This window comes from Lepidochelys kempii, chromosome 12, assembly GCF_965140265.1.
Source record: "Lepidochelys kempii isolate rLepKem1 chromosome 12, rLepKem1.hap2, whole genome shotgun sequence".
NCBI lineage: Eukaryota > Metazoa > Chordata > Testudines > Cheloniidae > Lepidochelys > Lepidochelys kempii.
In genome coordinates this window covers 3,718,191-3,744,168 of record NC_133267.1, presented here as the reverse complement: position 1 = coordinate 3,744,168, position 25,978 = coordinate 3,718,191, and the positions used below count along the sequence as shown (strand labels likewise).

The 25,978-nt window shown below is 53.1% G+C and overlaps 3 protein-coding genes across 4 annotated transcripts in view; 2 read left to right on the top strand and 1 right to left on the bottom strand.

The window, feature by feature from the left end:
• AARS1 (alanyl-tRNA synthetase 1) overlaps window positions 1-4,351 on the top strand; it is a 49,544-nt gene extending 45,193 nt beyond the window's left edge. For both annotated transcript variants that reach the window (XM_073307194.1, XM_073307193.1), the window contains exon 21: window positions 3,724-4,351. In XM_073307194.1, the coding sequence (XP_073163295.1) occupies window positions 3,724-3,909 (186 nt within the window). In that variant the 3' untranslated portion in view covers window positions 3,910-4,351. The remainder of the gene's footprint in view (window positions 1-3,723) is intronic.
• A 2,800-nt stretch (window positions 4,352-7,151) lies between these two features.
• Window positions 7,152-9,969, top strand: EXOSC6 (exosome component 6). Its single transcript, XM_073307191.1, has one exon. The coding sequence runs from the start codon at window positions 7,385-7,387 to the stop codon at window positions 8,186-8,188; it is 804 nt and encodes a 267-aa protein (XP_073163292.1). The 5' UTR covers window positions 7,152-7,384; the 3' UTR covers window positions 8,189-9,969.
• Window positions 9,970-18,816: 8,847 nt separating this feature from the next.
• The window catches only part of LOC140896087 (uncharacterized), a 53,722-nt gene continuing 46,560 nt past the window's right edge, over window positions 18,817-25,978 (bottom strand). Inside the window, exons 4-7 of the mRNA XM_073307190.1 lie at window positions 25,330-25,478; window positions 24,437-24,559; window positions 23,786-23,955; window positions 18,817-21,753 (exon numbers count right to left, since the gene is read on the bottom strand). Of these exons, the coding sequence (XP_073163291.1) occupies window positions 21,715-21,753; window positions 23,786-23,955; window positions 24,437-24,559; window positions 25,330-25,478 (481 nt within the window). The 3' untranslated portion in view covers window positions 18,817-21,714. The remainder of the gene's footprint in view (window positions 21,754-23,785; window positions 23,956-24,436; window positions 24,560-25,329; window positions 25,479-25,978) is intronic.

The following is a 25,978-nucleotide window of genomic DNA, read 5'->3' as shown; positions in this document are numbered from 1 at the left end:
ACTGGCCACAATTATCCCCACACTAGACGGGGGGACTGGTTTTCAGCCCTCTACCTCCAAGATGCCTATTTCCATATTACCATACACCTGGCTCACAGATTATTCTTAAGATTCACTGTAGAGTCCAACCACTACCAATACCGAGTACTACCCTTTGGTACCCTTTCTACTGCCCCTCAAGTTTTTTCAAAAACCCTTGCGGTATTGATGGCCCACTTACAAAAGAGAGGAGTGATGATCTTCCTGTACCTAGACGATTGCTTGCTGAAAGGTACGACTCGGGAAGAAGCGACGCACATAGTACAGACCACCATCGAACTGTTTCGCACACTAAGGTTGTAGATCGATATACAGAAATCTACTCTGAACCCGACACAACAACTGGAATTCATCGGGGCGTACCGCGATTCCACACAGGCCAGAGCAATGCTGCCCCACCACAGGTTCATAAATATAATTAATCTCATATTGACAGTCACCAGCAGCCCACAAAAATTTGCAAGGACTTGCCTACAACTATTAGGTCATATGGCGGCCACGACGTTCATTATGCACCATGCGAGACTATATATGTGCTGCCTTTAGGATTGGCTGAGCACTGTGTACAAGCCCAGCAAACACTCTAAACAAGAAAGTGACACTACCCTCAAAGGTTATTGCATCAGTACACTGGTGGACGAAACCAGAAAATGTCTGCACAGGGATCCCTTTCCAACAGGACCCTCCATCACTAATAAGCACGACCGACGTCCCCTGATAGGATGTGGCGCTTACTTAGACCAACACACCATACAAGGCAAGTGATCAGCGATGGAAACTCAGCTCCACATCAATCTTCTGGAGCTCCAAGAGGTATACAGTGCGTGCCAACACGTCCTGATTATACAGAACAAATCAATCCGCCTACTAACTGACAACATAGCATGCATGTTCTATATCAATCGACAAAGAGGAGCTTGCTCCCATTCTCTCTGCACAGAAGCCCTGAAATTGTGGAACTAGTGCATTTGCCACAACATAACCATTGTGGCATCTTACCTTCCGGGGTGTCAACACAACAGCAGATAGGTTAAGCAGACATTTCTCTGAGGAACACAAATGGTAAATACACAACTGTCCTCAAACCGATATTTCAAAAAATGGGGCTATCCATCCATAGACCTGTTTGCATCAGTAGCAAAGCACAAATGCCAACTCTTCTGCTTCAGAGTGGGACTAGCACCCAAGTCACTAGGGAACACTTTTCTCATATCGTGGAACACATCACTCCTGTATGCAATCCCGCCGATACCTCTAATCCCATGAGTTATTCACAAGATACGGGCTGACAGAGCGCACACATTCTGATTGTTCCCACTTGGCCCAGACAGACTTGGTTCCCTTACCTGTCGTGCCTAACAGTGTGTGCTCCATGACGTCTTCCATTGTGGATGGATCTCCTCTCACAGAATGGAGGCTGGACTCTCCATCCGAATCCAGCGAAACTCCACCTCAAAGCATGGCTCCTACGTGGTTCCAACATAGCTAATTGGACTGTTCAGAAAGAGTGAAACAGCTGTTGTTAAATAGCAGGAGATTTAGCACTCGACATATCTACCTCTAGAAATGGAAGAGATTCTCACTATGGTGCCAACAAAAACTAACTGCAGTCACGGCGCCTCTACTGATCATATTAGATTACATGTTAGAACTAAAAAGAATTGGATTTAGCCATAAGCTCAGTCAAAGTACACCTAGCGGCCTTTACAGCCTTTCACCATAAGGTGGAGGGAATGTCCATCTTCACTCACCCAACTACTAGACGCTTCCTTGTTGGTATACAGAATATGCACCCAGAAGTCCAACAACCGGCACCACCAGGGGACTTGAATCATGTACCAAATGCCTTACAAGAGCACTTTTTGAACCACTGGTGACCTGTTCACTCCTTCGTATGTCTATGAAAGTTGCGTTTTTGGTAGCGATCACATCAGCCAGATGAGTCAGTGAAATCGGGACACTTATGGCCGAACCTCCTTACACTGTGTTCACTAAAGACAAAATCATGTTATGACCACACCCAAAATTTTTATCGAACGTAGAAACATCCTTTCATGTAAATCAAACCATACACCTACCTACATTTTACCCTAAACTACACTTGGATACATAAGAGGCCGCCCTACATACACTAGATGTCAGATGAGCCATAGCATTCTATTTAGACAGAACCAAACCCTTCCGCAAATCCCCAAGACTGTTTATCTCCATAACAGAATGCTCCGAGGGCTGGGTAATATCGACCCAGAGACTATCTAAATGGATCTCTACCTGTATCCAACTTTGCTACCCGTTGCACAACAAGGAAACTCCACCAGGCATCCAATCCCATTCTACCTGTGCCATGGCTACTCCATAACTTTCCTGAACAGTGTCCCTCTAACAGATACACATAGGGCTGCCGCATGGGCATAGAGCACACCTTTGCAAAATACTATGCCATCACCCAGTGCACTATGTCGGACGCTATACTAGGCCTTACTGTGCTCTCTGCTACAACATACAACTCCCAAGCCCTTATTGTCCACAATAGGGCACTGCTTTACAGACACCTAAAGTGGAGCACCTACAGGGACACTACTTGAAGAAGTAGTTACACAAGTTGTGCAATAACGATGGTTCTTCGAGATGTGTTCCCCTGTGGGTGCTCCACTACCTGCCCTTCTCCCCTCTACTTTGGAGTTTGTACCTCGAGCTCCTCAGTAAAGAAGGAACTGAAAGGGTTGGGTCATGCGCAAACTACATGGGGCGCCAACAGCACAGAGAGACTACTACTGCGCATGGGTGACCCGACCGAGCACTGCTACCTAAAATCTCCGATCTGCAGTTCAAGGATGCACCGACACCTAAAGTGGAGTACCTACAGGGGGACACATCTCGAAGAACCATCGTTACTGCACAAGGTAACTACTTCTTTCATACGGACAATGACTTGTTTATACTGCTCTATATACTATACACTGAAATGTAAGTACAAGGAAGTATTTCTTCACACAATGCACAGTCAACCTATGGAACTCTTTGCTAGAGGACGTCGTGAAGGCCAAGACTATAACAGGGTTCAAAAAAGACCTAGATAAGGTCATGGAGGACAGGTCCATCAATGGCTATTAGCCAGGATGGGCAGGGATGGTGGCCCTAGCCTCTGTTTTGCCAGAAGTTGGGAATGAGCGGCAGGGAAAGGATCACTTGATGATTACCTGTTCTGTTCATTCCCTCTGGGGCACCTGGCATTGGCCACTGTCGGAAGACAGGATACTGGGCTAAATGGACTATTGGTCTGACCCAGTGTGGCCGTTCTTATGTTCTTAATATTTATATTCCAATTGATTTATTTTATAATTACTTTCTCATTTTGACCATATAAGCAATTTTTCAGTACTACTGTGCTGTGATGCTTTTGTATTTTTGTCTGAATTTAGAAGCAAGTAGGTTTTTAAGTGAGGTGAAACTTGGGGTATGCAAAACAAATCAGACTCCTGAAAGGGGTACAGTAGTCTGAGCCACTGATGTAAACAAAGATGGGGGCTCTTGCCCGCCTACCTGGAAAAGACAGTTCCTTCAACCCCCGGCACTGTCAGTTACAGCAAAGAGCCTGGAAATCCTGCCTTCCCCCAGCAGTCACTAGAATTGACTCCAAACCTTGCTGTCTTTATAATCATCTGAACTCTTTTGCTTTTCCAGGAGGTTGCCAACAAGGGCCTGAAGGCCAACCAGTGGGTGCAGGAGGTGTCGGGGCTGATGGATGGCAAAGGTGGTGGGAAAGATGTCTCTGCCCAGGCTACAGGCAAGAATGTTGGCTGCTTAGAGGAGGCTCTGAAACTGGCCACAGACTTTGCCAAGCTCCACCTGGGCGAGTTGAAGAATTGACCTAATGCCCCTACACTGGCTTGTGGCACATAAGGGAATGCTGTCAACTCCCTCCTCATTCTCATCAGCCTGGCTGATAGGTTACAGTTTAATGGGGTCTGTGGAGACAGATACTGCACATCATTCCTTCTGAATCCATCTGCTTGAGGCATTAGCAGACTAAAAGCAGAATCATGCTGTAGTGATCAAAACAAGGGATAGAGAGCCAGCAACTCGTGTCCTAATCCAGCTCTAAGGTCTCCTGCTGTAGCCTTGGTTAAGTCACTTCACTTTCACCCCTCTGTATCTGGTCCTTGTTTAAAATTGAGCTGATAATACTGACCTACTTTCCAGGGTCGTTGTGAGGATTAACTAGCTAATGTAAAGTCTGCAGAGCACAGTCCAAGGTGCTAAATATTAGTAAATATTGTCAACCTTCTAAAATAAATTAAAATGCATGAAAGCCAAGAGTCTGCGAATACCAACCGTCCTTTCCTGTTACAACCACTGGAAGCATGAGCTGTAATTAGAATGGGTGTTAGAGCTGGGATCCAAGCTGCTACATTATTTTGTCCCTTACCACTGTTACCCAGCTGTAGATAATGTGGGAAGCTGTATTAATCTAAGCTGCTCTAGCTATATCCCCTACCTTTAGCTGGGAAACCTCTCTCTGCTTAGAACTGTGAGCCAAGTCAGTGTTGGGTCAGTGTTAATAAAATGACATATGCACTGAGTGCTGTGAACTTAAAAGGAGCAGGAGGATAGCTCAGTGGTTTGAGCATTGGCCTGCTAAACCCAGGGTTGTGAGCTCAATCCTTGAGGGGGCTGTTTAGGGATCTGGGGCAAAAATTGGGGATTGGTCCTGCTTTGAGCAGGGGGTTGGACTAGATGACTTCCTGAGGTCCCTTCCAATCCTGATATTCTGTGATTGTTAATGAAAAATTAAGTGTTGCCATTTTGATTTGCTGAGGGCACTTAGTGTGCGAGCAGCATATTAATCAGATGTTTCCACCCTTCACAGTAGGTGCCTGCTACTGGCAAAAAGAACAAGTTAATGAATCCACTGGTTCATTTGTCCTAAGAGCTGCTTTTCACTGTCCACTTGGAGAGACAGGAAAAGGAGCAGTGTATACAAAGAGGCTTGTACCAGGGACAGGGGAAGGGTGGCTTCGCCGTAGCATGGCCTTAGTAACCCTCACCCTGTAATATCTTGTAATGGCCTTATGCTGCTTCCCTTATGAATCAGACCCTGGGGTTCCATAAAGAAGAAACAGAGGAATGAGGAAAGGAAGAATGAAGCATAGGAAACCAGAGCAAGTATGGCCCTACAGATACTTTACTAATATGCCTCAGCGCTCGAGTCAACCTACAGCAACCTAACCCAAACCAGCATAAGCCCCATTTTGTGCTGGGGTAGTGCATGGAGGGTAGAGGTTAGCACTGATGTAATTGAGTCAGTTTAGTTATGGGGTGCCAGCTTGGAAAAATCTGGAACCGTCTTGTGTCTCCAGCAGGAGGGAGCCCAGCCTCGGGGGGGCATGATCCTGAGGGAAGCAGGGGCTCGGTAGGGTGTTTGATTGCAGAGGAGTGATTGTGGCACAAAAATACCCAGCATCCCTGTCATTCTCTTGGTGAAATACTGCCCCATGTGTGTGCGGAGGTTAGAGGGAGAAGGTGGCCAGTCTGGTGCACTGCAACAGTAACCCCGGGAACATATGTCCCCTTCAGCCCAGCCACCAAGCTAGACAGCAGCTCCTGGGCCTGAACTCAGGCAATGGAGCAAAACCCCCAGGCAAAGCCTGCAGGATCCTTGACCGGTACTGCAGTAACCCTTGATCCCCAGCCACCCCTGCAAGGGTGCCTGGTGTCAGGGTGGGCCCCACACATCCTACCTCAGGGAGGGCAGGGGTAGCTGGAAGCTTGGTGCCCGCTCCCCATGGGGGGCCCTGCAGGAAGGGGGTCAGCCCCAGGCTGCCTTCGTGGGGAGCCCTGCGCCTAGGGCTTGCGCTGTCCCTGCTAAGGGGCCCCAGGGGAGGGTCGCCCCTCGCTAAACCGCGCACCCCCGCCCTCACCGCCGGCCCCGCGCTAATCCCCCCACAGCCTTCCCCGCCATGACGGCCGGCCTCGCGCTACCTTCTCTCGCCCTCCTCTCGCTACCACCCCGCTTCCCGCCATGAGGGCCGGCCTCGCGCTACCCCTTCTCCCGCCCGCCTCTCGCCACCACCCCGCTTACCGCCATAACGGCCGGCCTCGCGCTACCCCTTCTCCCGCCCGCCTCTCGCCACCACCCCGCTTCCCGCCATAACGGCCCGCCTCGCGCTACCCCTTCTCCCGCCCGCCTCTCGCTACCACCCCGCTTCCCGCCATAACGGCTGGCCTCGCGCTACCCCTTCTCCCGCCCGCCTCTCGCCACCACCCCGCTTCCCGCCATGAGGGCCGGCCTCGCGCTACCCCTTCTCCCGCCCGCCTCTCGCCACCACCCCGCTTCCCGCCATGAGGGCCGGCCCCGCGCTACCCCTTCTCCCGCCCGCCTCTCGCCACCACCCCGCTTCCCGCCATGAGGGCCGGCCCCGCGCTACCCCTTCTCCCGCCCGCCTCTCGCCACCACCCCGCTTCCCGCCATGAGGGCCGGCCTCGCGCTACCCCTTCTCCCGCCCGCCTCTCGCCACCACCCCGCTTCCCGCCATGAGGGCCGGCCTCGCGCTACCCCTTCTCCCGCCCGCCTCTCGCCACCACCCCGCTTCCCGCCATGAGGGCCGGCCTCGCGCTACCCCTTCTCCCGCCCGCCTCTCGCCCCCACCCCGCTTCCCGCCATGAGGGCCGGCCTCGCGCTACCCCTTCTCCCGCCCGCCTCTCGCCACCACCCCGCTTCCCGCCATGAGGGCCGGCCTCGCGCTACCCCTTCTCCCGCCCGCCTCTCGCCACCACCCCGCTTCCCGCCATGAGGGCCGGCCTCGCGCTACCCCTTCTCCCGCCCGCCTCTCGCCCCCACCCCGCTTCCCGCCATGAGGGCCGGCCTCGCGCTACCCCTTCTCCCGCCCGCCTCTCGCCCCCACCCCGCTTCCCGCCATGAGGGCCGGCCTCGCGCTACCCCTTCTCCCGCCCGCCTCTCGCCACCACCCCGCTTCCCGCCATGAGGGCCGGCCTCGCGCTACCCCTTCTCCCGCCCGCCTCTCGCCACCACCCCGCTTCCCGCCATAACGGCCGGCCCCGCGCTACCCCTTCTCCCGCCCGCCTCTCGCCACCACCCCGCTTCCCGCCATAACGGCCGGCCCCTCGCTACCACAGCCCAGCCCAGCCCCGCCCCGCCGCCACGGCCGGCCGCACGCTACCCCTTCTCCCGCCCTCCCCGCCGTGACGGCCGGCCCCGCGCTACCTCAGCCCCACGCCCCCTTAACGGCCGGCCCCGCGCTAACTCCCCGCGGTCGGCGCCGCTGAGCCCGCCCCCGGCAGCGGCCCCGCCCCACCCGCGCCCCGTGGAGCGCAGCGGGCCGCCATGGCGCTGGACCACCGGCGCGTGCCGGGCCCGGAGGAGTCGCAGGCCCCGCTGCTGTACGCGGCGCCTGGCGAGGCGGGCACGGACGCCCCGGGCCGGGAGGCGGCGGCGCTGCGGCCGCTGCTGGCGCGGGCCGGGCTGCTGAGCCAGGCCGAGGGCTCGGCCTACGTGGAGCTGGCCGGCGGCACCAAGGTGCTGTGCGCCGTGCGCGGGCCGCGCGAGGCGGCCGAGGGCCGCGGCCGGCTGCTCTGCGAGTTCCGCCGCGCGCCCTTCGCCGTCCGCGGCGCGCGCCCGCGGCCCGGCCCGGCCCCCGCCGCCCGCGAGCGCGAGCTGGGCCTGGCGCTGCAGGAGGCGCTGGCGCCGGCCGTGCGCCTGGCGCGCTACCCGCGCGCGCGGCTGGAGCTGACGGCGCTCGTGCTGCAGGACGGCGGCTCGGCGCTGGCGGCCGCGCTCTCCGCCGCCGCCCTGGCGCTGGCCGACGCGGGCGTGGAGATGTTCGACCTGGTGGTGGGCTGCGGCCTGTGCCGCGCGCCCGGGCCCGGCGGCGCCTGGCTGCTGCAGCCCAGCGAGGCTGAGGAGCGCGCGGCCGCCGCCCGCCTCACCGTGGCCCTCATGCCCGGCCTCAACCAGGTGGCCGGGCTGCTGGGCAGCGGCCAGGGCGGGCCGCCCGAGAGCTGGGCCCAGGCCGTGCGGCTCGGCCTGGAGGGCTGCCAGCGCCTCTACCCGGTGCTGCGTCGCAGCTTGCTGCGCGCCGCCGAGCGCCGGGCGGCCGAGGGCCCGCGGGCCGTGGGGGCCAGCGCCTGAGCCAAGGCGGGCGGGGCCGGGGGATCAACGACGGCCCCCGGAACCGGCCCCGGCCCCCTCCAAGCGGCGCCCAGCGCTCCCCCTTCCCGGGGAAACCGATCCAGCGCCCTGTCCTCCAGGATGAACAGGGGATGGGGCAGCCCCCCTCCCAGGGATCGTCTGGGGGGTCCTAGCAGCACAGCCCCCTCTGGCCAGCAAATCTGTGACTTGAGATCCCCCCCCCCCGCGGCTGGTGAGCAGGGCGGCCCTCCCCAACAAAGCCAGCTGGAGACCTGCCCCACTGCTGGGGGGAGCAGAGCCGCAATCCCATCCTCCTGCTGCTGGACTGCTAATGGGACGGAGTAACTGATCCGCGGAGCAGCGGCACCGTCGCCAAAGGGAAAGCCCCACTGGGGATCAACAAGGAGGTGGTGTGGCCACTGCCTGGGGCTGCTCCACTCAGCAAGGAAAAATGAGCCAAATTGAGGCTTGTCTTCCAAGGGGGACACATCATAGACATTTCCACTGGCGATCAAGCAGCCCCCATGCCCTGAGGAAAACTCTGCACCTGCATGATGGGAAAATTGTGGACATTTCAACCGAAATTGGGACTGAAAACAGGAAGCAGAATCTGGAGATGGAACATATGGAGGGATTTTTTTTCTTTTCTTCTCAACTCCAGTACTGAGTGGGGTGAGCTGGAGATGTCTTGTAGAAGAGACTTAACACTGCAGAAATTACAGAAACTGTGGCAAACCTTAGGGCAAGTTCCCCACACCCAGTGGCACATTGTGCCCATGGCAGCTATCATCCGCCATACAATTGTCTACTCTTAAGTGTTTTTAAAGTATAATAGAAATGATTTTGTACTTTATGGTTAATACAATTCAGCAGATGCCACTGAGATATTAACTGGGTTTTGCAGGTTGTTGGTTCTATGCAAAAAATTGAAGCAGTCCAATCTTTGCATTGGTAGGATTAGACTTCCTTGATATTTTGGTGTGTATAAATGTATTTGGTGTGTGCTCCAGGAAAAAAAAACCTGTCCCTCCTGCCTTAGATTTTAAAAGGTTTCTGTTGACTCCTAACTGATTGCTAGGATATGGCAAAAATACTGCTGATCACCAGAGATCTGTTTTATTAGATGGTTTGAAATGTTTTTCTATTGTTTTTTTGTGACATTTGTTGATTATATCGTAACTCTTCTCCTGAAAATCAAGACTGCATTTTTCCTGGTGTTCATTTCTCTTTCCCTAAAAATGGCAGGAACCATGCTAGTGTAGGCTAGTGTGATTATTTTGGTTTGATCTGGCCCTTTCTTACCACCTCTCTGGTTGCAACTCTGCTCAGTAGGGGTTCTTTATTGTCTGTCCATGCTTAATTTGCAGAGGTGCCAATTAACTCACATTCTCCATACAATGGACATGTACTAATGCAGTTTTTTTTTTCTTTCTGTGGGCTTCATGTACACTTGCGTTCTTTTCATGTTGCCCGCAAGTGTTAATAATTGACCACAATAGGAAGAATTGGTAATGAGATCCTTTGTGCTGAATCTGCTGTAATAGTGTAACTCACCCAGCCCCTGGATTGTATTGACTGGGAGATGTGTTCCAGACAGAAGTGATGATGAAAGGGTTTGGGTGTCGCCTTTATGCTTTGTGACTAAACTGTGAGCAACAGTCAGAAACCACTTCCCAGTAAAATCCAGTGCATATATAAGACCTATTTGTAATTCACGACCAAAGATAACTGATTGTATGGGAAACATTTTTCTATAATAAATCATCTTACTGTGAAGTTCACTTTTTCTTGGCTTTGATCTGTGTGAGTGTCTCAATTAATCCTCTCCTCTTTAATGGGCCCTTTGATGGTAACATTTTCTAAGTGACATCTGTGTTGGTGAAAAGTGCCAGGTTCCCAGCCCTGCAGACTAAAAATCCCTACTTATCCACACATCAGATACAGTGTAGGTAGCGGCAGTGCTAGCTTTCACCTACTGCCCACTCCAGCTCTGAGCCGTAGGGGTCACCTCTAGCGTGGAGAGGGTAGCTTTGTGCATATCGGCCTCTGCTCATATGGAAAAGGGGAATTATCTAAAACTTTGCTTTAGAAACTGGATTGACAGCAACAGATTTCACCACAGTTACTGAACAGCACATTGTAACAGCTGGGCTGGTTTGAGTCTTGTCCTAGAGGGGAAGGCATTACAGCTGTTAGTGTTTATGCAGAGGTGATGATATTGTTATCCCTTAAATGGAAAAGAGGCAACTAAGGGGGGGATATGATTGAGGTCTATAAATTAATGATTGGTGTGGAGAAAGTAACTAAGGAAGTGTTATTTACTCCTTCTCATAACACAAGAACTAAAGGTCACCAATGAAATTAATGGGCAGCAGGTTTAAAACAAATACGAGGAAGTATTTTTTCACACAATGCACAGTCAGCCTGTGGAACTCCTTGCCAAAGGCCAAGATTATAACAGGGTTCAAAAAAGAACTAGATAAATTCATGGAGGACAGGTCCATCAATGGCTATTAGCCAGAATGGGCAGGGATGGTGTTCCTAGCCTTTGTTTGCCAGAAGCTGGGAATGGTTGACGGGATGGATAACTTGGTAATTACCTGTTCTGTTCATTCTCTCTGGGGCACCTGGCATTGGGCACTGTCGGAAGACAGGATACTGGGCTAGATGGATCTTGGTCTGACCCAGTATGGGGCTGTTCTTACCTATGGGCCCCCATCAGTAGTATTTGAGCACAGTGTTTAACGTTTTTATCCTCCCAACACCCCCCGGGGGATAGGGAAGTGCTCTTATCACCATTGCACAGATGGGAACTGAGGCGTCAAGAGACAAGGCCTGTCTTTGCGGCAAGAAAGGTGTGTTTTTCCATCAAGATAGCTATCTTGGTGTGAAATCCTAATGCAGGCAAGGCACTGTAGCTTTACCTGGATGTAGCTAACCAAGATCAGCTGCATGGTGCAGGGGTATTGGGTTGATCTTGACTAGCTACGCTGAGGTACAAACATAGCTGTGCTTTGTCTCCTAGACTTTTACAAGGAGGGACTAGTGATCGCAATGAAAAAACAGTCTGTTTTTGCTGTGAAGACCTAGCCCTAGTGAGTCTAGTGGAGCAGGGAATTGAACCCAGGTGTGGATGACATCATAACCATTACACCATCCTTCCTCTCTTATCTAGCAACTGTTTCTCACTGGCAGAACAGCAAACTTACCCCAGGCAAAGGCTTACAAAGTAGAATGCAGAGGTCACAAGGCAACACTGACTTTTTAACTTTATAAAACCCTTTGTTTGGGCGGAGGAGGGCGACGTCAGTCTGATACCGGCTAGAGCTATGTGCTGTCACAGCTGCCTTCCAGGAAGGTTGATTATTGGTAGGACAGGGAGGCAATAGTAGAGTGGGCTTGTGCAAAACTCTGTAAGCTTATTTGCTGATCTTTAGTTATAGCTCTGGGCTGAAGACAAGCCAGGAAGTACCATCGATGAACGTGGGATCAGGGGTGGAAGGAAGATGATTTAAAGTGTCTGAATTTCTCTCCCCTGTGGTGAGTTGTAACTGGTACCAGAAATCAAGCAGAGCTGCAGCAGGCAGGTTGTTTTATATAGCTCTTGATTCGTCAGCTGATAGTTGCTAGGAAATATGGTGGAAGAAGGTAATAACCTGTTCGTTACCTAGCAGCTGATACACTGATCTGGAAGCACTCTGAATCAAGGCCTCTGTACCGGTGTCAGGGCAAGAGGTGGCATGAAATGAGGAAAGAGGAACCCCTCCCTAAAGTGAGGGCCAATGTCCCTTACCAAAGTAAACTGGAGAAGCTTAGGGTTAAGTGAACTTAAGAGACATAGGCCAGCCTTGTGTGCTAGCACTTCTGATTGTGATTTCTAAAAGTCTGTCTAGACTGGGGTTAGATCCAGCTGTCTCTGATCTCCATAAGGCTGGATGTAGGTAGATAGTGCTATGGAGAGTGACCAATCCTTCCCCTCAGGGTGGGGTTGGGTTCTAGGAAGTCCTTGGCCAGTCACTATGATATGGCTCTCTTGAAGCAGAAAGGCCAGTTGATAAGACAAATAATAAATAATTCTTCGCTGTGTAGCACAGTTCATTGGAGGATCTCAAAGCAGTTCACAGGCCTTGGGAAATTAAGCTTCACAACACCTCTGTGAGGGAGGTAAAGGATGTGACTAGCCAAGTTGCATCTGATAGGGATGTTGAAGGTTTGGTACAGGGACACTCTTCCTACCACAGTTCAGCAGTGGAAAGCGGTTAGCTGTGCTGCAGTGAGGGAACAGGAAGAGGACACCAAAATGACACTCTGCTCACCAGGTTTCAGAAAATGTAACCACAGACTATGGTCTGTTCTGTTCGTAAGCTCTGGCTTCTGCATCTCTACAGTTTGTCCATAAATCTCCATAACAGAGTAGGTCCCAGCTCAATTTCTAGTCACACATGAACAAATCAAAGCGAGCCATTCACAATGTTATAGGTGGACAAGGGAGATAATGAACAGCATCTAATTGGAGCAATAAATAACTTATACACAAATTATTGGCGCACAAAAATGTCCTTCCTTGGGTCAAAAACTGTGTATGTTATTAGCTCAATTAGGTATCGCAGAGGAAGCTAGCTATTGCACTCAATATCATGGTACCCATCTTGTCTATTTATTCTCCAGGCTCAATAAAGCTATACACATTTTTTGCCCATCAGTATATATAGCAGCACACCAGGCTACTAAGCAGCAGCCTCTGGTAGCCATATGTTTACTAGGAAACCACTGGGTGATATCCTGCCTCCACTGAAAGCTGTGGGATTCTTCTTAGAATGCTTGGTTTCAGGGTAACAGCCGTCTTAGTCTGTATTCGCAAAAAGAAAAGGAGGACTTGTGGCACCTTAGAGACTAACCAATTTATTTGAGCATAAGTTTTTGTGAGCTACAGCTCGCTTGTTCATGTCAATTCCAATCAGGTGTGCGTAGGCTGCATGCATGGCAGCCGGGAAATTTTTCCCCTAGCGGTAGGAGAGAGAGCAGTGCCTCAAGTTAATCCTCATGGAGGCAGCTCTCCATCTGCAATTGGACCCTGGCTCGGCACCTCATCGGTGCGGAGTGCTCCAACACCGCCAGCGCACGAAGCAGCACCGAGGAAGAACTCGAGTAGAGACTCTCAGCTCCAACAGGACAGGGGCCAGCACCACTTGCATTCGCCGGTGCCTCATAAAAAGAAGAAACCCGAAAGGGGCTGCTCCCAGACCAGCTCAAAAGGAGCCAGCTACCATAAGACCTGCGTCGGGCCACGCGGCCTCGGCTTCAAGAGGCACATTGACTTCTGCCCCTACATGGGGCCAGTTGAGTCCGGGCCCCCATCTGTCACTGGTCAGTGAGGGCTGTGATCTACAGATGCCATCCACACTGGAGGCATTCGAGGTGGCGAGAGATCTTATCACCCTCATGTCGCCGCCCTCCCCTCCGAGACGAGACAGGACACTCATGTCGGTCACAGGGGTGCTGCTTCCTCCGGTGCTGTCCACGGGCAAACTGATAATGGTTTTGCGTTGGTCACCATCCCCTCGACTCCAGTCTCCGGTGCCACACACAGGGGAGTGCACAAGTCTCCTAGCCCTAGATGCCGCTCTCCAGCACCAAGTGGCACTGCTCCTCCCTGGTCCTCCTACACGGAGTCCTTCCTCTCCAGATCAGACAGGCAGAGACCACCTTCAGTTGGCACCGTGGCCGAGACAGTGGCAGCCCCCTGCTCAGTGGCCTTTTTGGACCCTCTGGGCTTTCCACCAGAGCCAGTGGTCTTACTCAGGGTCAACTGCCTTTGCTCCTTCGCCATCCCAGTGTGACCACGGTCTGATCGCACTGACCCAACTGGAATCGGCATCGACGCACTCAGCACCGCCGACATGATGCTGACACCAGCATCCACATTGATCACTCCGGCACCAAGGGCCATGGCGGAACGAGCACCATGAGATCCCCTCAGCACCAAGAGCAGGGAACAGGACCCGCTGGTAGCTAGGGTCTTGTCCTTGTCTTCGTCTGATGAGGCAGTGGCGGGAATGTCGACAGCCTCTGCCCTGGAGGACAGCAGAGTGCTCCAACAACTTCTTAGGAGGGTGGCACAGAACCTGGCAATCCAGGCTGAGGAGGGGGTGGAGGCATCAGACCCTACAGTTGACCTCCTCACCACTTCGGGCCCCCCCCGTGTTGCTCTGCAACTTCCTAACAAAAATTAGTGACACCACTAAAACTCTCTGGCAGACCCCTGCCTCTTAGCCGCCCACAGCAAAGAGAAATGAGAGGAAGTACTTTGTTCCCTCTAGAGGCTACGAGCACCTCTATACTCACCCCTTGCCGGACTCCCTAGTGGTGGCTGTAGCAAATGAGAGGGAGTGCCAAGGCTTCCAGGGACCGTCCCCAAAAATCGGGAAGTGAAAAATTGGATCTCAGCAGGTATAACTACAACACCTGCAGAGCGATGGCCAAGTTTACGAAGCTGTTAACAGAGAACTCCAGGGTGGAGTTTTTCTCCCTCATGGAGGAAGGGAAACTGGTTGCCCGTGCTTCACTTCAGGCAGCCCTAAATGTGGCTGACTCGGTGTCCCACAATATGGCCTTGGGGATAGTCATGAGAAGGAGCTCCTGGCTGCAGGTCTCTGGGCTCCCTTACAAGGTCCAGCAGACACTACAAACTCCCCTTTGAGGGTTTGGCCCTGTTTTCTGAGAAAACAGATTCCCAGCTCCACAGCCTGAAGGACTCAAGGGCCACCCTCATGTACCTTAGCTTCCATACTCCAGCTAATTAAAGGAAACACTTTAAGCTGCAGCCTCCACCTCGTTGTTACCAGCCTCAAAATAGGCAATACTTCTTTCACAGGCAGAATAGAAACAATAGGAAGAGGCCTCACCCTTTGTCAGGCCAGGGCTCTGGTCAGACAAAGCAGTCCTCTGGCCAGAAACAAAACTTTTGAAGATGCACCTCGGACGATACACCAGTCCAGAGACCAGATTAATCCTGCCCTCCCTCCTCTTCCCCATCCCTCTTCAGGGACCCTTTTTCATGAGCAACTCCTCACGCAGGAGGTACACTCACTCCTAATGCTGAAGGTAGTGGAAGAGGTTCCTCAGGAGCTGAGGGGAAAAGGCTTCTATTCCCAGTATTTCCTAATACCAAAAGCCAAAGGAAGCCTCAGGCCCATCTTAGACTTGCAACATCTCAACAGGTTCATGAAGAAACTGAAGTTCCGCATGGTCTCCTTGGCCTTCATTATCCCTTCCTTGGATCCGGGGGACTCGTATGCCAACCTCGACTTGAAGGACGTTACTTTCATATTTCAATCACGCCTCCCACAGAGGTTATCTCACATTTGTGGTGAACCACATTCATTATCTATTCTTAGTCCTCCCGTTCGGCCTCCTCGAGTGTTTACCAAGTGTATGTCAGTCATGGCTGCGTTCCTGCTCAAGCAATAGGTGCAGTTGTTTCCATAACTTGACAACTGGCTAAACAAGGGCTGCTCCAGGGTGTATGTGGAGGCACACGTCAGCTTCATAAGGGCTACTTTTGATGATCTGGGCCGCCTTCTGAATGTACAAAAGTCCATCCTATTCCCCGTGCAGCAGATAGAGTTTATAGGTTTATAGGACTCTACACAGGCCAGGGCGTACCTTCTGGAAATGTCCATGGCACCCCAATCACCTTACCACTCTTCCTGGACTTGATAACTCAAAATCACGGCCATCTTAAGCACCCGAAGCTCAAATCACTGCATCTCACGTGAACACTCCATGGTTGAATCCGATGAGCTCGCCTGTTCGGACCCAGTCAGACAAGTCCTTCTCCGTAATAGAAAACCTTCCACTAGCCCGCTACCTGGCCAAATGGAAGAGATTCTCAGTTTGGTCTTCACAACAGCTTTCGTCTCCAACTTTATGGATCTCCAATCCATACCTATTATTTTGGACTACCTTCTCCACCTCAAACAGCAAGGGCTTACCCCGTCTTCTATAAAGGTCCACCTGGCTGCTATTTTGGCCTTCCATCCAGACATGCAAGGTTGGTGAAGACCAGCTGGTGAGCCTAAAGGGACTTGACAGACTTTACCCTCATGTGTAACAGCTGGTCCCGGCCTGGAACCTTAACCTAGTCCTGTCCAGATTGATGAGGCCGCCCTTTGAACCGCTGGTGACATGTTCCTTGCTGTAGCTCTCATACAAGATGGCATTCCTGGTAGCGATAACATCAGCCAGGAGTGTGTCAGAGCTCAAGGCATTAAGTTATGAGCCTCCATACACCGTGTTCTATAAGGACATGGTTCAGTTCAGACTTCATCCTGCATTCCTCCCTAAGGTTGTCTCCCAGTTCCATATTAACCAAGACATTTTTCTCCCAGTTTTCTATCTTAAGCTTCACTCAAGCAGCAGAGAACAAAAATTTCACCTGTTGGATGTTCGCCAGGCGTTAACCTTTTACATCGAGCGAACAAAACCATTCCGGAAATCCATTCAGCTATTTGTCGTAGTAGCAGACAGAATGAAGGGTTTTCCAGTCTCCTCCCAAAGGATCTCGTCTTGGATCACATCCTGCATCCGGGCATGCTACGACCAGGTGAATGTACCTGCCCACTCCCGCTTACAGCACACGCCACGAGGGAGCAGGCATCTTCAGCAGTATTCCTGGCCCATGTTCCAATGCAGGAGATCTGCAGAGCTGCACCATGGTCATCAATACATACCTTTACCTCACATTACGCTATTACCCAGCAGGCCAGAGGCGATGCAGCCTTTGGTAGTGCGGTGCTACTGTCAGCGAACCTTTGAGCTCCAAGCCCACCTCCAAAACTTGGGCTTGGTGATCACCTAACTGGAACTGACATGAACAAGCCCTCGAAGAAAAAAACAGTCACCTACCTTCTCATAAATGTTGTTCTTTGAGATGTGTTGTTCATGTTCCTTCTAATACCTACCCTCCCACTTCTCTGGCGCAGCAGCTGGCAAGAAGGAACTGGGGGGGCGGCAGGGCCCTATATCCATAAAGGCACAACCCCAGGGGGCGCCTGAGCCGACCCGAAGGATACTGCTAAGGGAAAAACTTTCCAGCAGCACACGGTGTGTGCCCACCTAATTGGAATAGACATGAACAACACATCTCAAAGAACAACAGTTATGAGAAGGTAGGTAACTTTTGGGGTTTTTTTTAGCATTGATATCCATGGGGTCAAGATTTCTCCTTGAAGGTAGAATAGTAGTTTATCAGCTATTGAGGAATCTGTTGATAGACTCCTGCAGTGAGCTCTGCAGTTGTTTGATGTCATGTTTGTCTGTAGGGGAATTTGCACACACCCCTTTCAGATGGGTTTCAGACATTGTAGGCAGAGATGTCTTATTTATTTTTCACCTCCCAGTCCAATTCACTACCACAATTAACTAGGCTGGTAATTGAAAGAAACTCAGATACACTCTCTAACCTAAAATGAAGCAATTCTGCCATTTTATTCTCCCCCTTCGAGATCTGTTTCGGGCTCCTCCTGGATTTATTTCCATCTGCTGTATGCTAGCCTTTTGGTGACGTGGCTTCTATGCCCTCCACTCCTCCGCCCCACCTTTCCCTGTTCCAAGTCTTCTACCCTTTCACCCCTTCCTTCTGCTTATGTCACTGGAGCAGCAGTACTGAAACTGATTCAGTCCTCATCAATACCAGTATTCCCCTTTGGCCCCCCAGAAGCCAGAGGTAAACTGCCCAGGGAGTGCTGCTGCCCCTGCAGAAGGTCTGGGTGGAGGAGGGGCAGTGTCCAAGTGGTGTCCTTCCTTCCATGACTGCTGCCAAGAGGAATTTTTAAAATCCTGAGGCCAGCTTCCAGGTGGAGGTAGATTCCCACTCCCAATTTACACCACTGCTCCCAAACAGCTCCATTCATTGAGATCAGGTCTCCCTTGTACTAGGCCCTATACAAACCCATAAGACAGCCATGATCTGCTTCTAGTGCAGAAAGGGGCAGTCCACGCACCGTGTAATGACCTTCCCAGCATCCCATCAGTCAGCCATTTAAAATGAAACTGCACAATGCACAAAATACTATAGCACAGGGACAATCCTATGTTAGCAGGAGGTTGGTCTAAATGACCTAGCCTAATAAGTCTTTTCAATCTCTTAGTTGGTGTGATTCTGCCTGTCTACTAGTGCATTCATTTTATTCCCACTGGCTGCCTCTGGGAGGCAAAGATTAAGATTTTAGTTTTAATCAAACATCTGAAATGCGCTGTGTCCAAGTTACCTTTCTCTCTCTAGCCAAACAATCCTGCCTTCCTGAGGCCTTAGGGGATGCAGCCATAGAAGACTGGAGCTTTGTGGCCACAAAATTTCCTCCCTGTAAGAGGCAGCTAGTTCCATGGTCCCCTTTTTACAGCAAGTTTATTCCCAGAGGTCTGTGGCGTGGGGCATGTTGATTTTAATTGCAGCTGGCATTAGTCATTACTCGCATTGTTAGGCATCTAGAACACTTGGCTAGCTGGATGCTATAGAAACCACATCTAGCATCTCCCTGCAGACCAGAACCAGGACATTGTCTCACTGCAGTTTGACAAAGGCTGTTCTCTCTCCGAGGTGAAAATCAAATCATCAGACTCCCGAATAACCGGAGAAAAGAAATACAAATTTATTATTTTTCCTTCCAACACAAATACACTCTTTTTCCAGAGCAAATTAGAAATACAGACACAATTTCCTACCAGCGTGAGAGAGACTACCTAGAAATGAGGGACATGGAAATGAGCTACAATTGTTCCAAAACACAGTAGTATGAGGACAGAGGAAGAATGCAGGTTCTTTGGGTGAAGGTGAAACAACCCAAAGCACGGGCATGTCATTGTTCACATAGCAGGAATTAGCCTGCTGGGAAAATAATCACACTCCTTTTTTATTTCTGGTAAAGCTGCTCATGGAATTCCTGGTAAGTGACTATGAACCATATCACATAGCATGGTATATAGAAGCCATGTGAGACTAAAGGAAAAACCTTTTCAGAGCCAGCGGAAAATCACAGCTATCCAGTTTGCAAACAGCTACAGCTTCTTAGGGGTGCTCTGTACAGCCACAGAGGAGCACTGGCTTGATGGCGGTTTCTCAGCCACACTGCCTGGGCAAGCAGGACCTGGGCTGTTACCAGCATCCATGTGGTAAAGCTGTACCTAGTGCTTGAAGCCCTTTCCATTTGTGGGTCTCAAAGGCTGTGGCTTCACGAGGAATCAAGCTGTATTTTTAACCTGTGTTAAAATCCGAGTGTAGACAAGGCAAGTTGTAGCGGGCCAATGTGAACTGCTGGCTTCCCCCTCATGTTTGCTATGGCCAGCCTCCCTTTCTATCGCATCAAATGGAAGTCTTTGTGTTAACTTGTGGGGCTCTTCACATCCTGTCCCCACCCAATCTACCATCTCTTGTTCACTATTGAGATGCTGGCTCCTGCCTCTGACTAGACCATGAGGCTACTCTCCATCACCCACTTGTTACATCTTCAAACAAGCCCCTTTGTGTTTCCCCAGGCTGCCTCTCCCACTTGGTAGGTGTGCCCCGTAAGCATCCCTGGAGCTGCCTCCTTATCCACCTTCCAAACCTTCCTTAAAACTTTCCTTTACTGCAATGCCGACAAAAATCAATGAGGCTGCTGGAGTGCTGAGCCCTCTGCCTGTCCTGCTGACCAGTGTGGTTCCATGTGCCCCCCATTTGCCTGACTCCAGCTCGTGGCTGGTGAGCTCTGTGGGGCATGGGTCATCTTTATGTTCTATGTTTATACAGCACTTCGCACATTGGTGTCCTGGAGCTAGAGCACCTGGCTGCTCTTATAAAACAAATACCCCTCCTAATAAGACAGGTGAAAAACAACTGCCGTGTTTACATTAGGATTGTTACGTAGGTTAATACACCTTTCTCCTGCTGAAGGCCAGGTCCAAATGTTTCATGTACAGGTCAACAGATAAAGTCTCCCAATGAACCTGTGCAGTAGTTTGTATATTGTCCCTCTTTCGCAGATGGGGAAACTGAGGCGGAAGTGACTTGGCCAAGGTTATCTAGCAGGCCAGTGTCAGAGCTGGGAGTAGAGCTCATACCTGCCTCCCAGTGCTGTCCTCTAACCTTGAGGTTTAGATGTAAAATCTCCAGGCCAGAGAGTCTGTCTCTGCCTGCCTCTAAAAGGCCGGTACATAGAAATGATATTTCTCTCTCTGTGGCTTCCTAGTGACTCCACAGAAGGGGGAACGTCTGTTACTCTAGCAGCCCTGCTGGGAAGGGATCCCCCTTGGTTAACAGCTATGCTTCTGCAGAGTGAGCAGCAATTCTGACAGATGCTGCAGCCTTGGCTGGGGGGCTGAACGCTGGGGATGTGGATGGACCCCAGGGTATGAGCTGTAGCTGACCATCTAATTCTGTCCCATCAGAGCTCTGCATCTGTGAGATTTCCATGAGCACCACAAGGTCGCAGCAAGTCTAGTCCTGGAGCGTTTTGTCTGAAAAGCTCCTCTGCAGGTCAGCACCCTGCAGCCTGTGCTAGGCATTGACTGAGGCAGGAATAAATGCCTGCTGCTTCCCTGCTTGCTCTTCAGTACTGCCAGAAACTGACCATCCCGCTCAAGGCATGGAAATCCTGCTCTGAACGACATGGTGCAGAGAACATGGGGCCTTAAATGTTGACTTAGGTAAGAGTGTCGGCCTGCTGTGCCTGTTAGCGGATGGCATTTTTGGCTCTTTCTAGGCATGCGTCATTGCAAGGTTCACTGAGAGCTCAGGGACGTGGGGCATGCAGAGAGGCGATGGGAAGGGTTCCCAGGAGGTCCCTGTTCGGCGCCGGATGAAGCCAGCATTCGAGCAGAGTGGCCAAAGCTGTGGTGTTTTTCCTGTCGCGCCATGCGTCTCTCAACCAATCAAGGCCCAGACGCGGGGCAAGAATCCACAATGAGGCACACAGGAAAAACGGATGACAGGAGCTCCGTCCTGCACCCATGCTGCACATGGCCTTAGCTAGACAGCTAGTCCTCTCAGTAGGAGAGGGGTACCGTGGGTCTGGGAGCGGGAAGCCTTGCAGTGGGAGACAGCAGTCCTTTGCGTGGTCCATGGCTGCGTACAGCAATGGCATGGCCTGGGAGCCAACAAAACAACAAACCCTCTTGTTCCAACAGTGCAGTTTGCGGACAAAGCGAGGGCTGCCGGGATTTCTACATGGTTCTTAAATACACCACCAGGGTCCAGACAGTCTAGCTCCTCAGGGGCTTTCTACCTGCCCTTCCCCTACATTTTTTTCCTCCACTGCTAAAAGGAACAATCGTAACACAGAGATTTCCCTCAGCAAGGTGGGGGTCTCGTGCTGGTGGAAATGATGAGGCGCTAGTTCAGGTGGCGTGGGACACGGCTTTGTTGCACTAGCGCTGAGACCAGGTACACTCATGTCATGGGTGGCACCAGCTGGCGGCCTTGAAAGAAATACAAACACAGGAAAGGAAATGCTAGCCAACCTGGGGAAGGCTGTGGTGTCCCAGTCCGTTTACTGGCTGCCCTCCGGGTCTGACGTGTGGTTTTTCATCTGCAAAGAGATTTCATTACTACATTACATTACTCATCCTTGTGGGCCATATTTCCAGAACAGGAGGACGTGTGGCACCTTAAAGACTAAACAATTTATTTGAGCATAAGCTTTCGTGAGCTACAGCCCACTTCATCGGATGCATCCAGAACAGCCAGCATCAGACACATGTACCAAAACACGTGGCCCCGCTCGTGTGTGCCCATGGCTACCTGTGGGTCCCTGTGCACAGCCCCTGCTCATGTGTGCACAAGGCTACCTGTGGGTCAGTGAAGGCAGGGAGATGGCAGGGCTCTGACGTTGCCCTGCTCCACCTGTATGGGACAATGTTAGTCAAAGCGTACCCAGTATCAATCGCTGACAAAGTTGCCCTGATTCATTAAGTTAGTAGTAATTTGTCTTATGAATTAAAGTAGTAAATGAGATGGATTTGTTTCAAAATCATGATGCTCTGTTACAAGCCTGCTTGTTAGAAAACTGTTTAACAGCCCCTGTGCTGTTCCCTTGAATTGCTTAGTCATGCCATGAGTGTCCTGCGGGGGCTGCCACTTTGACTGGCTCACCTGCATCACTGGAGAGGCTACCAACACACCCAGCTATGATGCAGCCGGGTGAGGCACCTTGGCAGGGTTGTGTGCATCAGGCAGTGCCTGCTCCCTGGGCATCTCCTCGCTCCAGGAGTGTTTACAGTGTCGGTGTCCTGGGCATGCCATTTCTGGCCTGAAGGGGGACTGGCTGGCTAGGGATACAGCCCAGGGGCACTCCTGTCCTGCAAGGAGCCCAAGCCTCTCACAAAACTCCATTCTAGCAGCACTCAGCTCAGGTGGCCCCCAGCTCACAAACCAGCGACTAATTCATGGCACTAAACACACACAATCCCATGCCCCCGGCCTCGGTGCCCGTCTCTCCGCACGCCCACACCAGCAGCATTCCACTCCAATGGCTACATGCACTCAGCAGCCCTCCCCCTCCCGTAGTGCAGCTCCGGCGAACGGCAGCTGGATGCGTGCAGGGGAGCCTGGCGTGACGACTGGGTAGTGGGGGGACGCAGGCCGAGTCACATGGGCTGGCAGATGAGCATTCCTGTGGCTCATGGGAACACCCAGTACATTTCCCCACGCAGGCAAGTGAGGACCATTTGGCTAAAGCCCAGAGAAAGCTAGCAGCCAAAAGCTCTCTCCCTGCCTAGGCGCTGGGCCCCGCCCTCCACCATGCAGGGCCCACAACTAGGGTTGCCAACCCTCCCAGTTTCGCCAGGAGTCTCCCGGAATGGGCGCTATCTGCCAGAAGCTACTGAAGCCAAACTGGGAGATTTTAGGCACTAAAAGTCCAGCAGCACAGCAGGGCTAAGGCAGGCTCCCTGCCTACCTAAGGCAGGCCCCCTGTGCCCCCCTGGGGCCGCAGGGATGTGCCGGCCATGGCTAGGAATGGTGCGCGGAGGGGGTGGTGTGTGGAGCCCCCTAGCGCCCTCACTTTGGGCGGCTCCCGGTGAGCTGTGCAGCGGTGCTAAGGCTGGCTCTGCCCCCGTAACTCCGATTGGCAGCAGTTTCCAGGCAATGGGAGCATGCCGAGACTCTTCCCCCCGAGGAGATGCAGGGACGTGCCCGCCGCTTCTGGGAGTGGTGCGGGGCCAGGGCCTGCCTTAGCCCCACTGCACCGCCGCCCGGGAGCCGCCTGAGGTGAGCGCTGCCCGGCCGGAGCCCACAACCCTCACCCCCTCCTGCACCCCAACCCCTTGCCCCAGCCCTAAGCCTCCTCCTGCACCCGAACTCCCTCCCAGAGCCCACATCCCTTTCCCCCAGCCCCCTCCAGCCCCCAAACTCCCTCCCAGAGCTTGCACCCCACACCCCTCCCGAATCCCAACCTGCTGCCCCAGCCTAGTGAAAGGGAGGGAGGGAGGGGGAGAGCCAGCGACGGAGAGGGGCGGATGGAGTGAGCAGGGTGGGGCCTCAGCAAAGGGGCAGGATTTGTGTTTGTGTGATTAGACAGTTGGCAATCCTACCCTCGACAGAGCCGCTCTGCTGGGACCTACCGTCTCCTCGGTGTCTGTGCTCTCCTCCTCACTGTCGATGTCCCTCAGGTCGCTCTGCGCGTCAGCAGCTGGGGTCTCCTTCCCTTGTGGCTCCCGCAGTGAGTCCCCCACTGGGTACGAGGGCTCTTCGCTCGCTTGAGCCTTCTTCTTCTTCTCACCCTCCTTGGAGCCTGCAAGATCAGAGCAGCCCCTAGACAGCAGAGGCCTTCGGCAGCTCCAGGGCTCTGGCTGCTCTCTGCTCTGCCTGGGAGGGATGTGCTCACAAGTCACTAGGGAAATGCCCCAGCCCAAAGGACTGTTAGTCTGTGACGGCCAAACCAGGACCATGCGGCAGCCAGCCAGGAGCCCGATAGTCACCCCCTAATCCTTCCACGAAGCAGGCTGCAGTGTCCTGCTAGCGAGCACAGCGGGGGAGGTTCCTAGGAGGCAACAGACCAGCCGGCTTAGCCAGGGGAGCATGGCACCTATCCTCTCTGCACAGCGCACCTTGTGCCATACTGCAGCCCCCCGGCCAGCTCTGGAGAACCAGTTCAGGGCAGCCCTGCGACAGTCTCACGGGCGGGGGGTGTTCCTGCCCAGCTGCTGGGCCCTCACATCTGCGTGGTGTGTGTGTGGGTAACAGCCTCCCCCACCCATCCCTCCTCCTCTTACCTCTCTCCCCAGGCAGCCGCTCCCGCCGCTGGTCCATCCGATCCAGACTCTCCAGCAAACTGTCCACCTGGGCTTTGATCTGGCTCAGCTCTCCCTTGATGGAATGCAGCTCTTCGGCACGCACTGCACAAGGGAGGAGGAGAGGCCATTAGGCTCCATGGACACGTACCTAGCCTGGAAGCAATGGGGAGGGTGATCCCGGCGGGGTTGGCAGCCTGGCTGGGCGGCCCACCTCAGAGCCATTCTGCACACTCTGGCTCTTGGTGGTTAAGCATCAGTTAAGTGCTGGGTGCTGCTGTCTGAACCTCCAAGCTGCGGGCAGGTCTCTGTCTCCCTTTGCACCTGCTGTGTATTTCCTCTTCTAAATGCACAGCAATTGGGCCAAGCTTTTCCCCCCTGGAGGCACCTGGAAGGGGCCTGGATTTTGGAACATCAGGCCCCTTTAAGGGCCCCTCCACAAGGCTCCCTAAATCCCTTGGCACGTTGGAAGGTCCCAGTTTCAGGGGCACCTATGTTTGACAACGCTGTGCCTGTCAAACTCACACGTGGGGGCACGCGCCAGGCAGCTGCACGGGCACAGGCAAGTTAGCAGTTTTTGGGAGTCCCCTTGGAGACAGCAGCCTGTAAAATCTATTTAAAGGCCGAGTTCTTTCATTGCTCGGGCTAGGAGCTCTCGGCAGCAGGCTCCTTCCTATGGAGAACATGCTTCCCGCAAGCAGTGCGGAGTAGCCCCCGCCCTGAGTAGCCACCTGAGCCACGCTCTGCCCAAGCCACGCTGTCCTTGTGCCTCACCCTCCCCGGGACACTCTCCACGACCTAGAGCAGTGACCCACTCAGTGCCCCTAGCATCCCCTCCAGTCACCGCCCGCCCCCCCGCGATCTGTGACGCTTACGCTTAGTCCGACCCAGTGCTGCGTTGCCGCTGCCTCTTGGCCCCGGGTGGGGGATCAGGCTGCTCTTGCCACCTGCCCCCACGTGGGCTCGTCTGGTCTTGACTGGAATGCGATTGATAAGGGGCGGGATCTTCTGGTACTCGTACACCCTGCAAGGGGGAGACAGAGCCGTGTGAGGAGCGGGGCGGGGGCCCTAGCAGGATCCCCTGCGCCAAGTGTCACCAGCACTGCACTGTCCTCGGGGGAAGAAGGGGTCTCCAGGATGAGCAGGGAGAATGGAGAGGGGGGCCGAGCCCCACTCATGCCAGCAGGGAGCAGGAGTTGGGGACAGGGAGCTGGGGGGGGGGGGGCTGCTATCCCTGGAAATCATAAGGCCTGAATGCCCAAGAACTGGATGCAGCATGCTACAGAGGGGAGCAGGGGCCAGTGGTCTGGCACAAGCCCTCCAGCCTCAGGGCAGCGCATGCTCTCAGGTGCAGTTGGGACACCCCGCTCAATTCCTCCCTCCCCATGGCATTCAGTGAGGGGGTGGCCTAGAGGCACATGGCTCCAAACATGCTGAGCCCCGAATGAAGGAAGCAGAGCTGGAGCTGTGCTCGAATGCACGGGGCAGCCCCAGCCCCAGCATGCCTCCTGCACAGCACCCACT

What these genes read in the sequence shown, in the direction of transcription:
- EXOSC6 (XM_073307191.1), top strand. Translation starts at nt 7,385, where the DNA reads ATGGCGCTGGACCACCGGCGCGTGCCGGGCCCGGAGGAGTCGCAGGCC.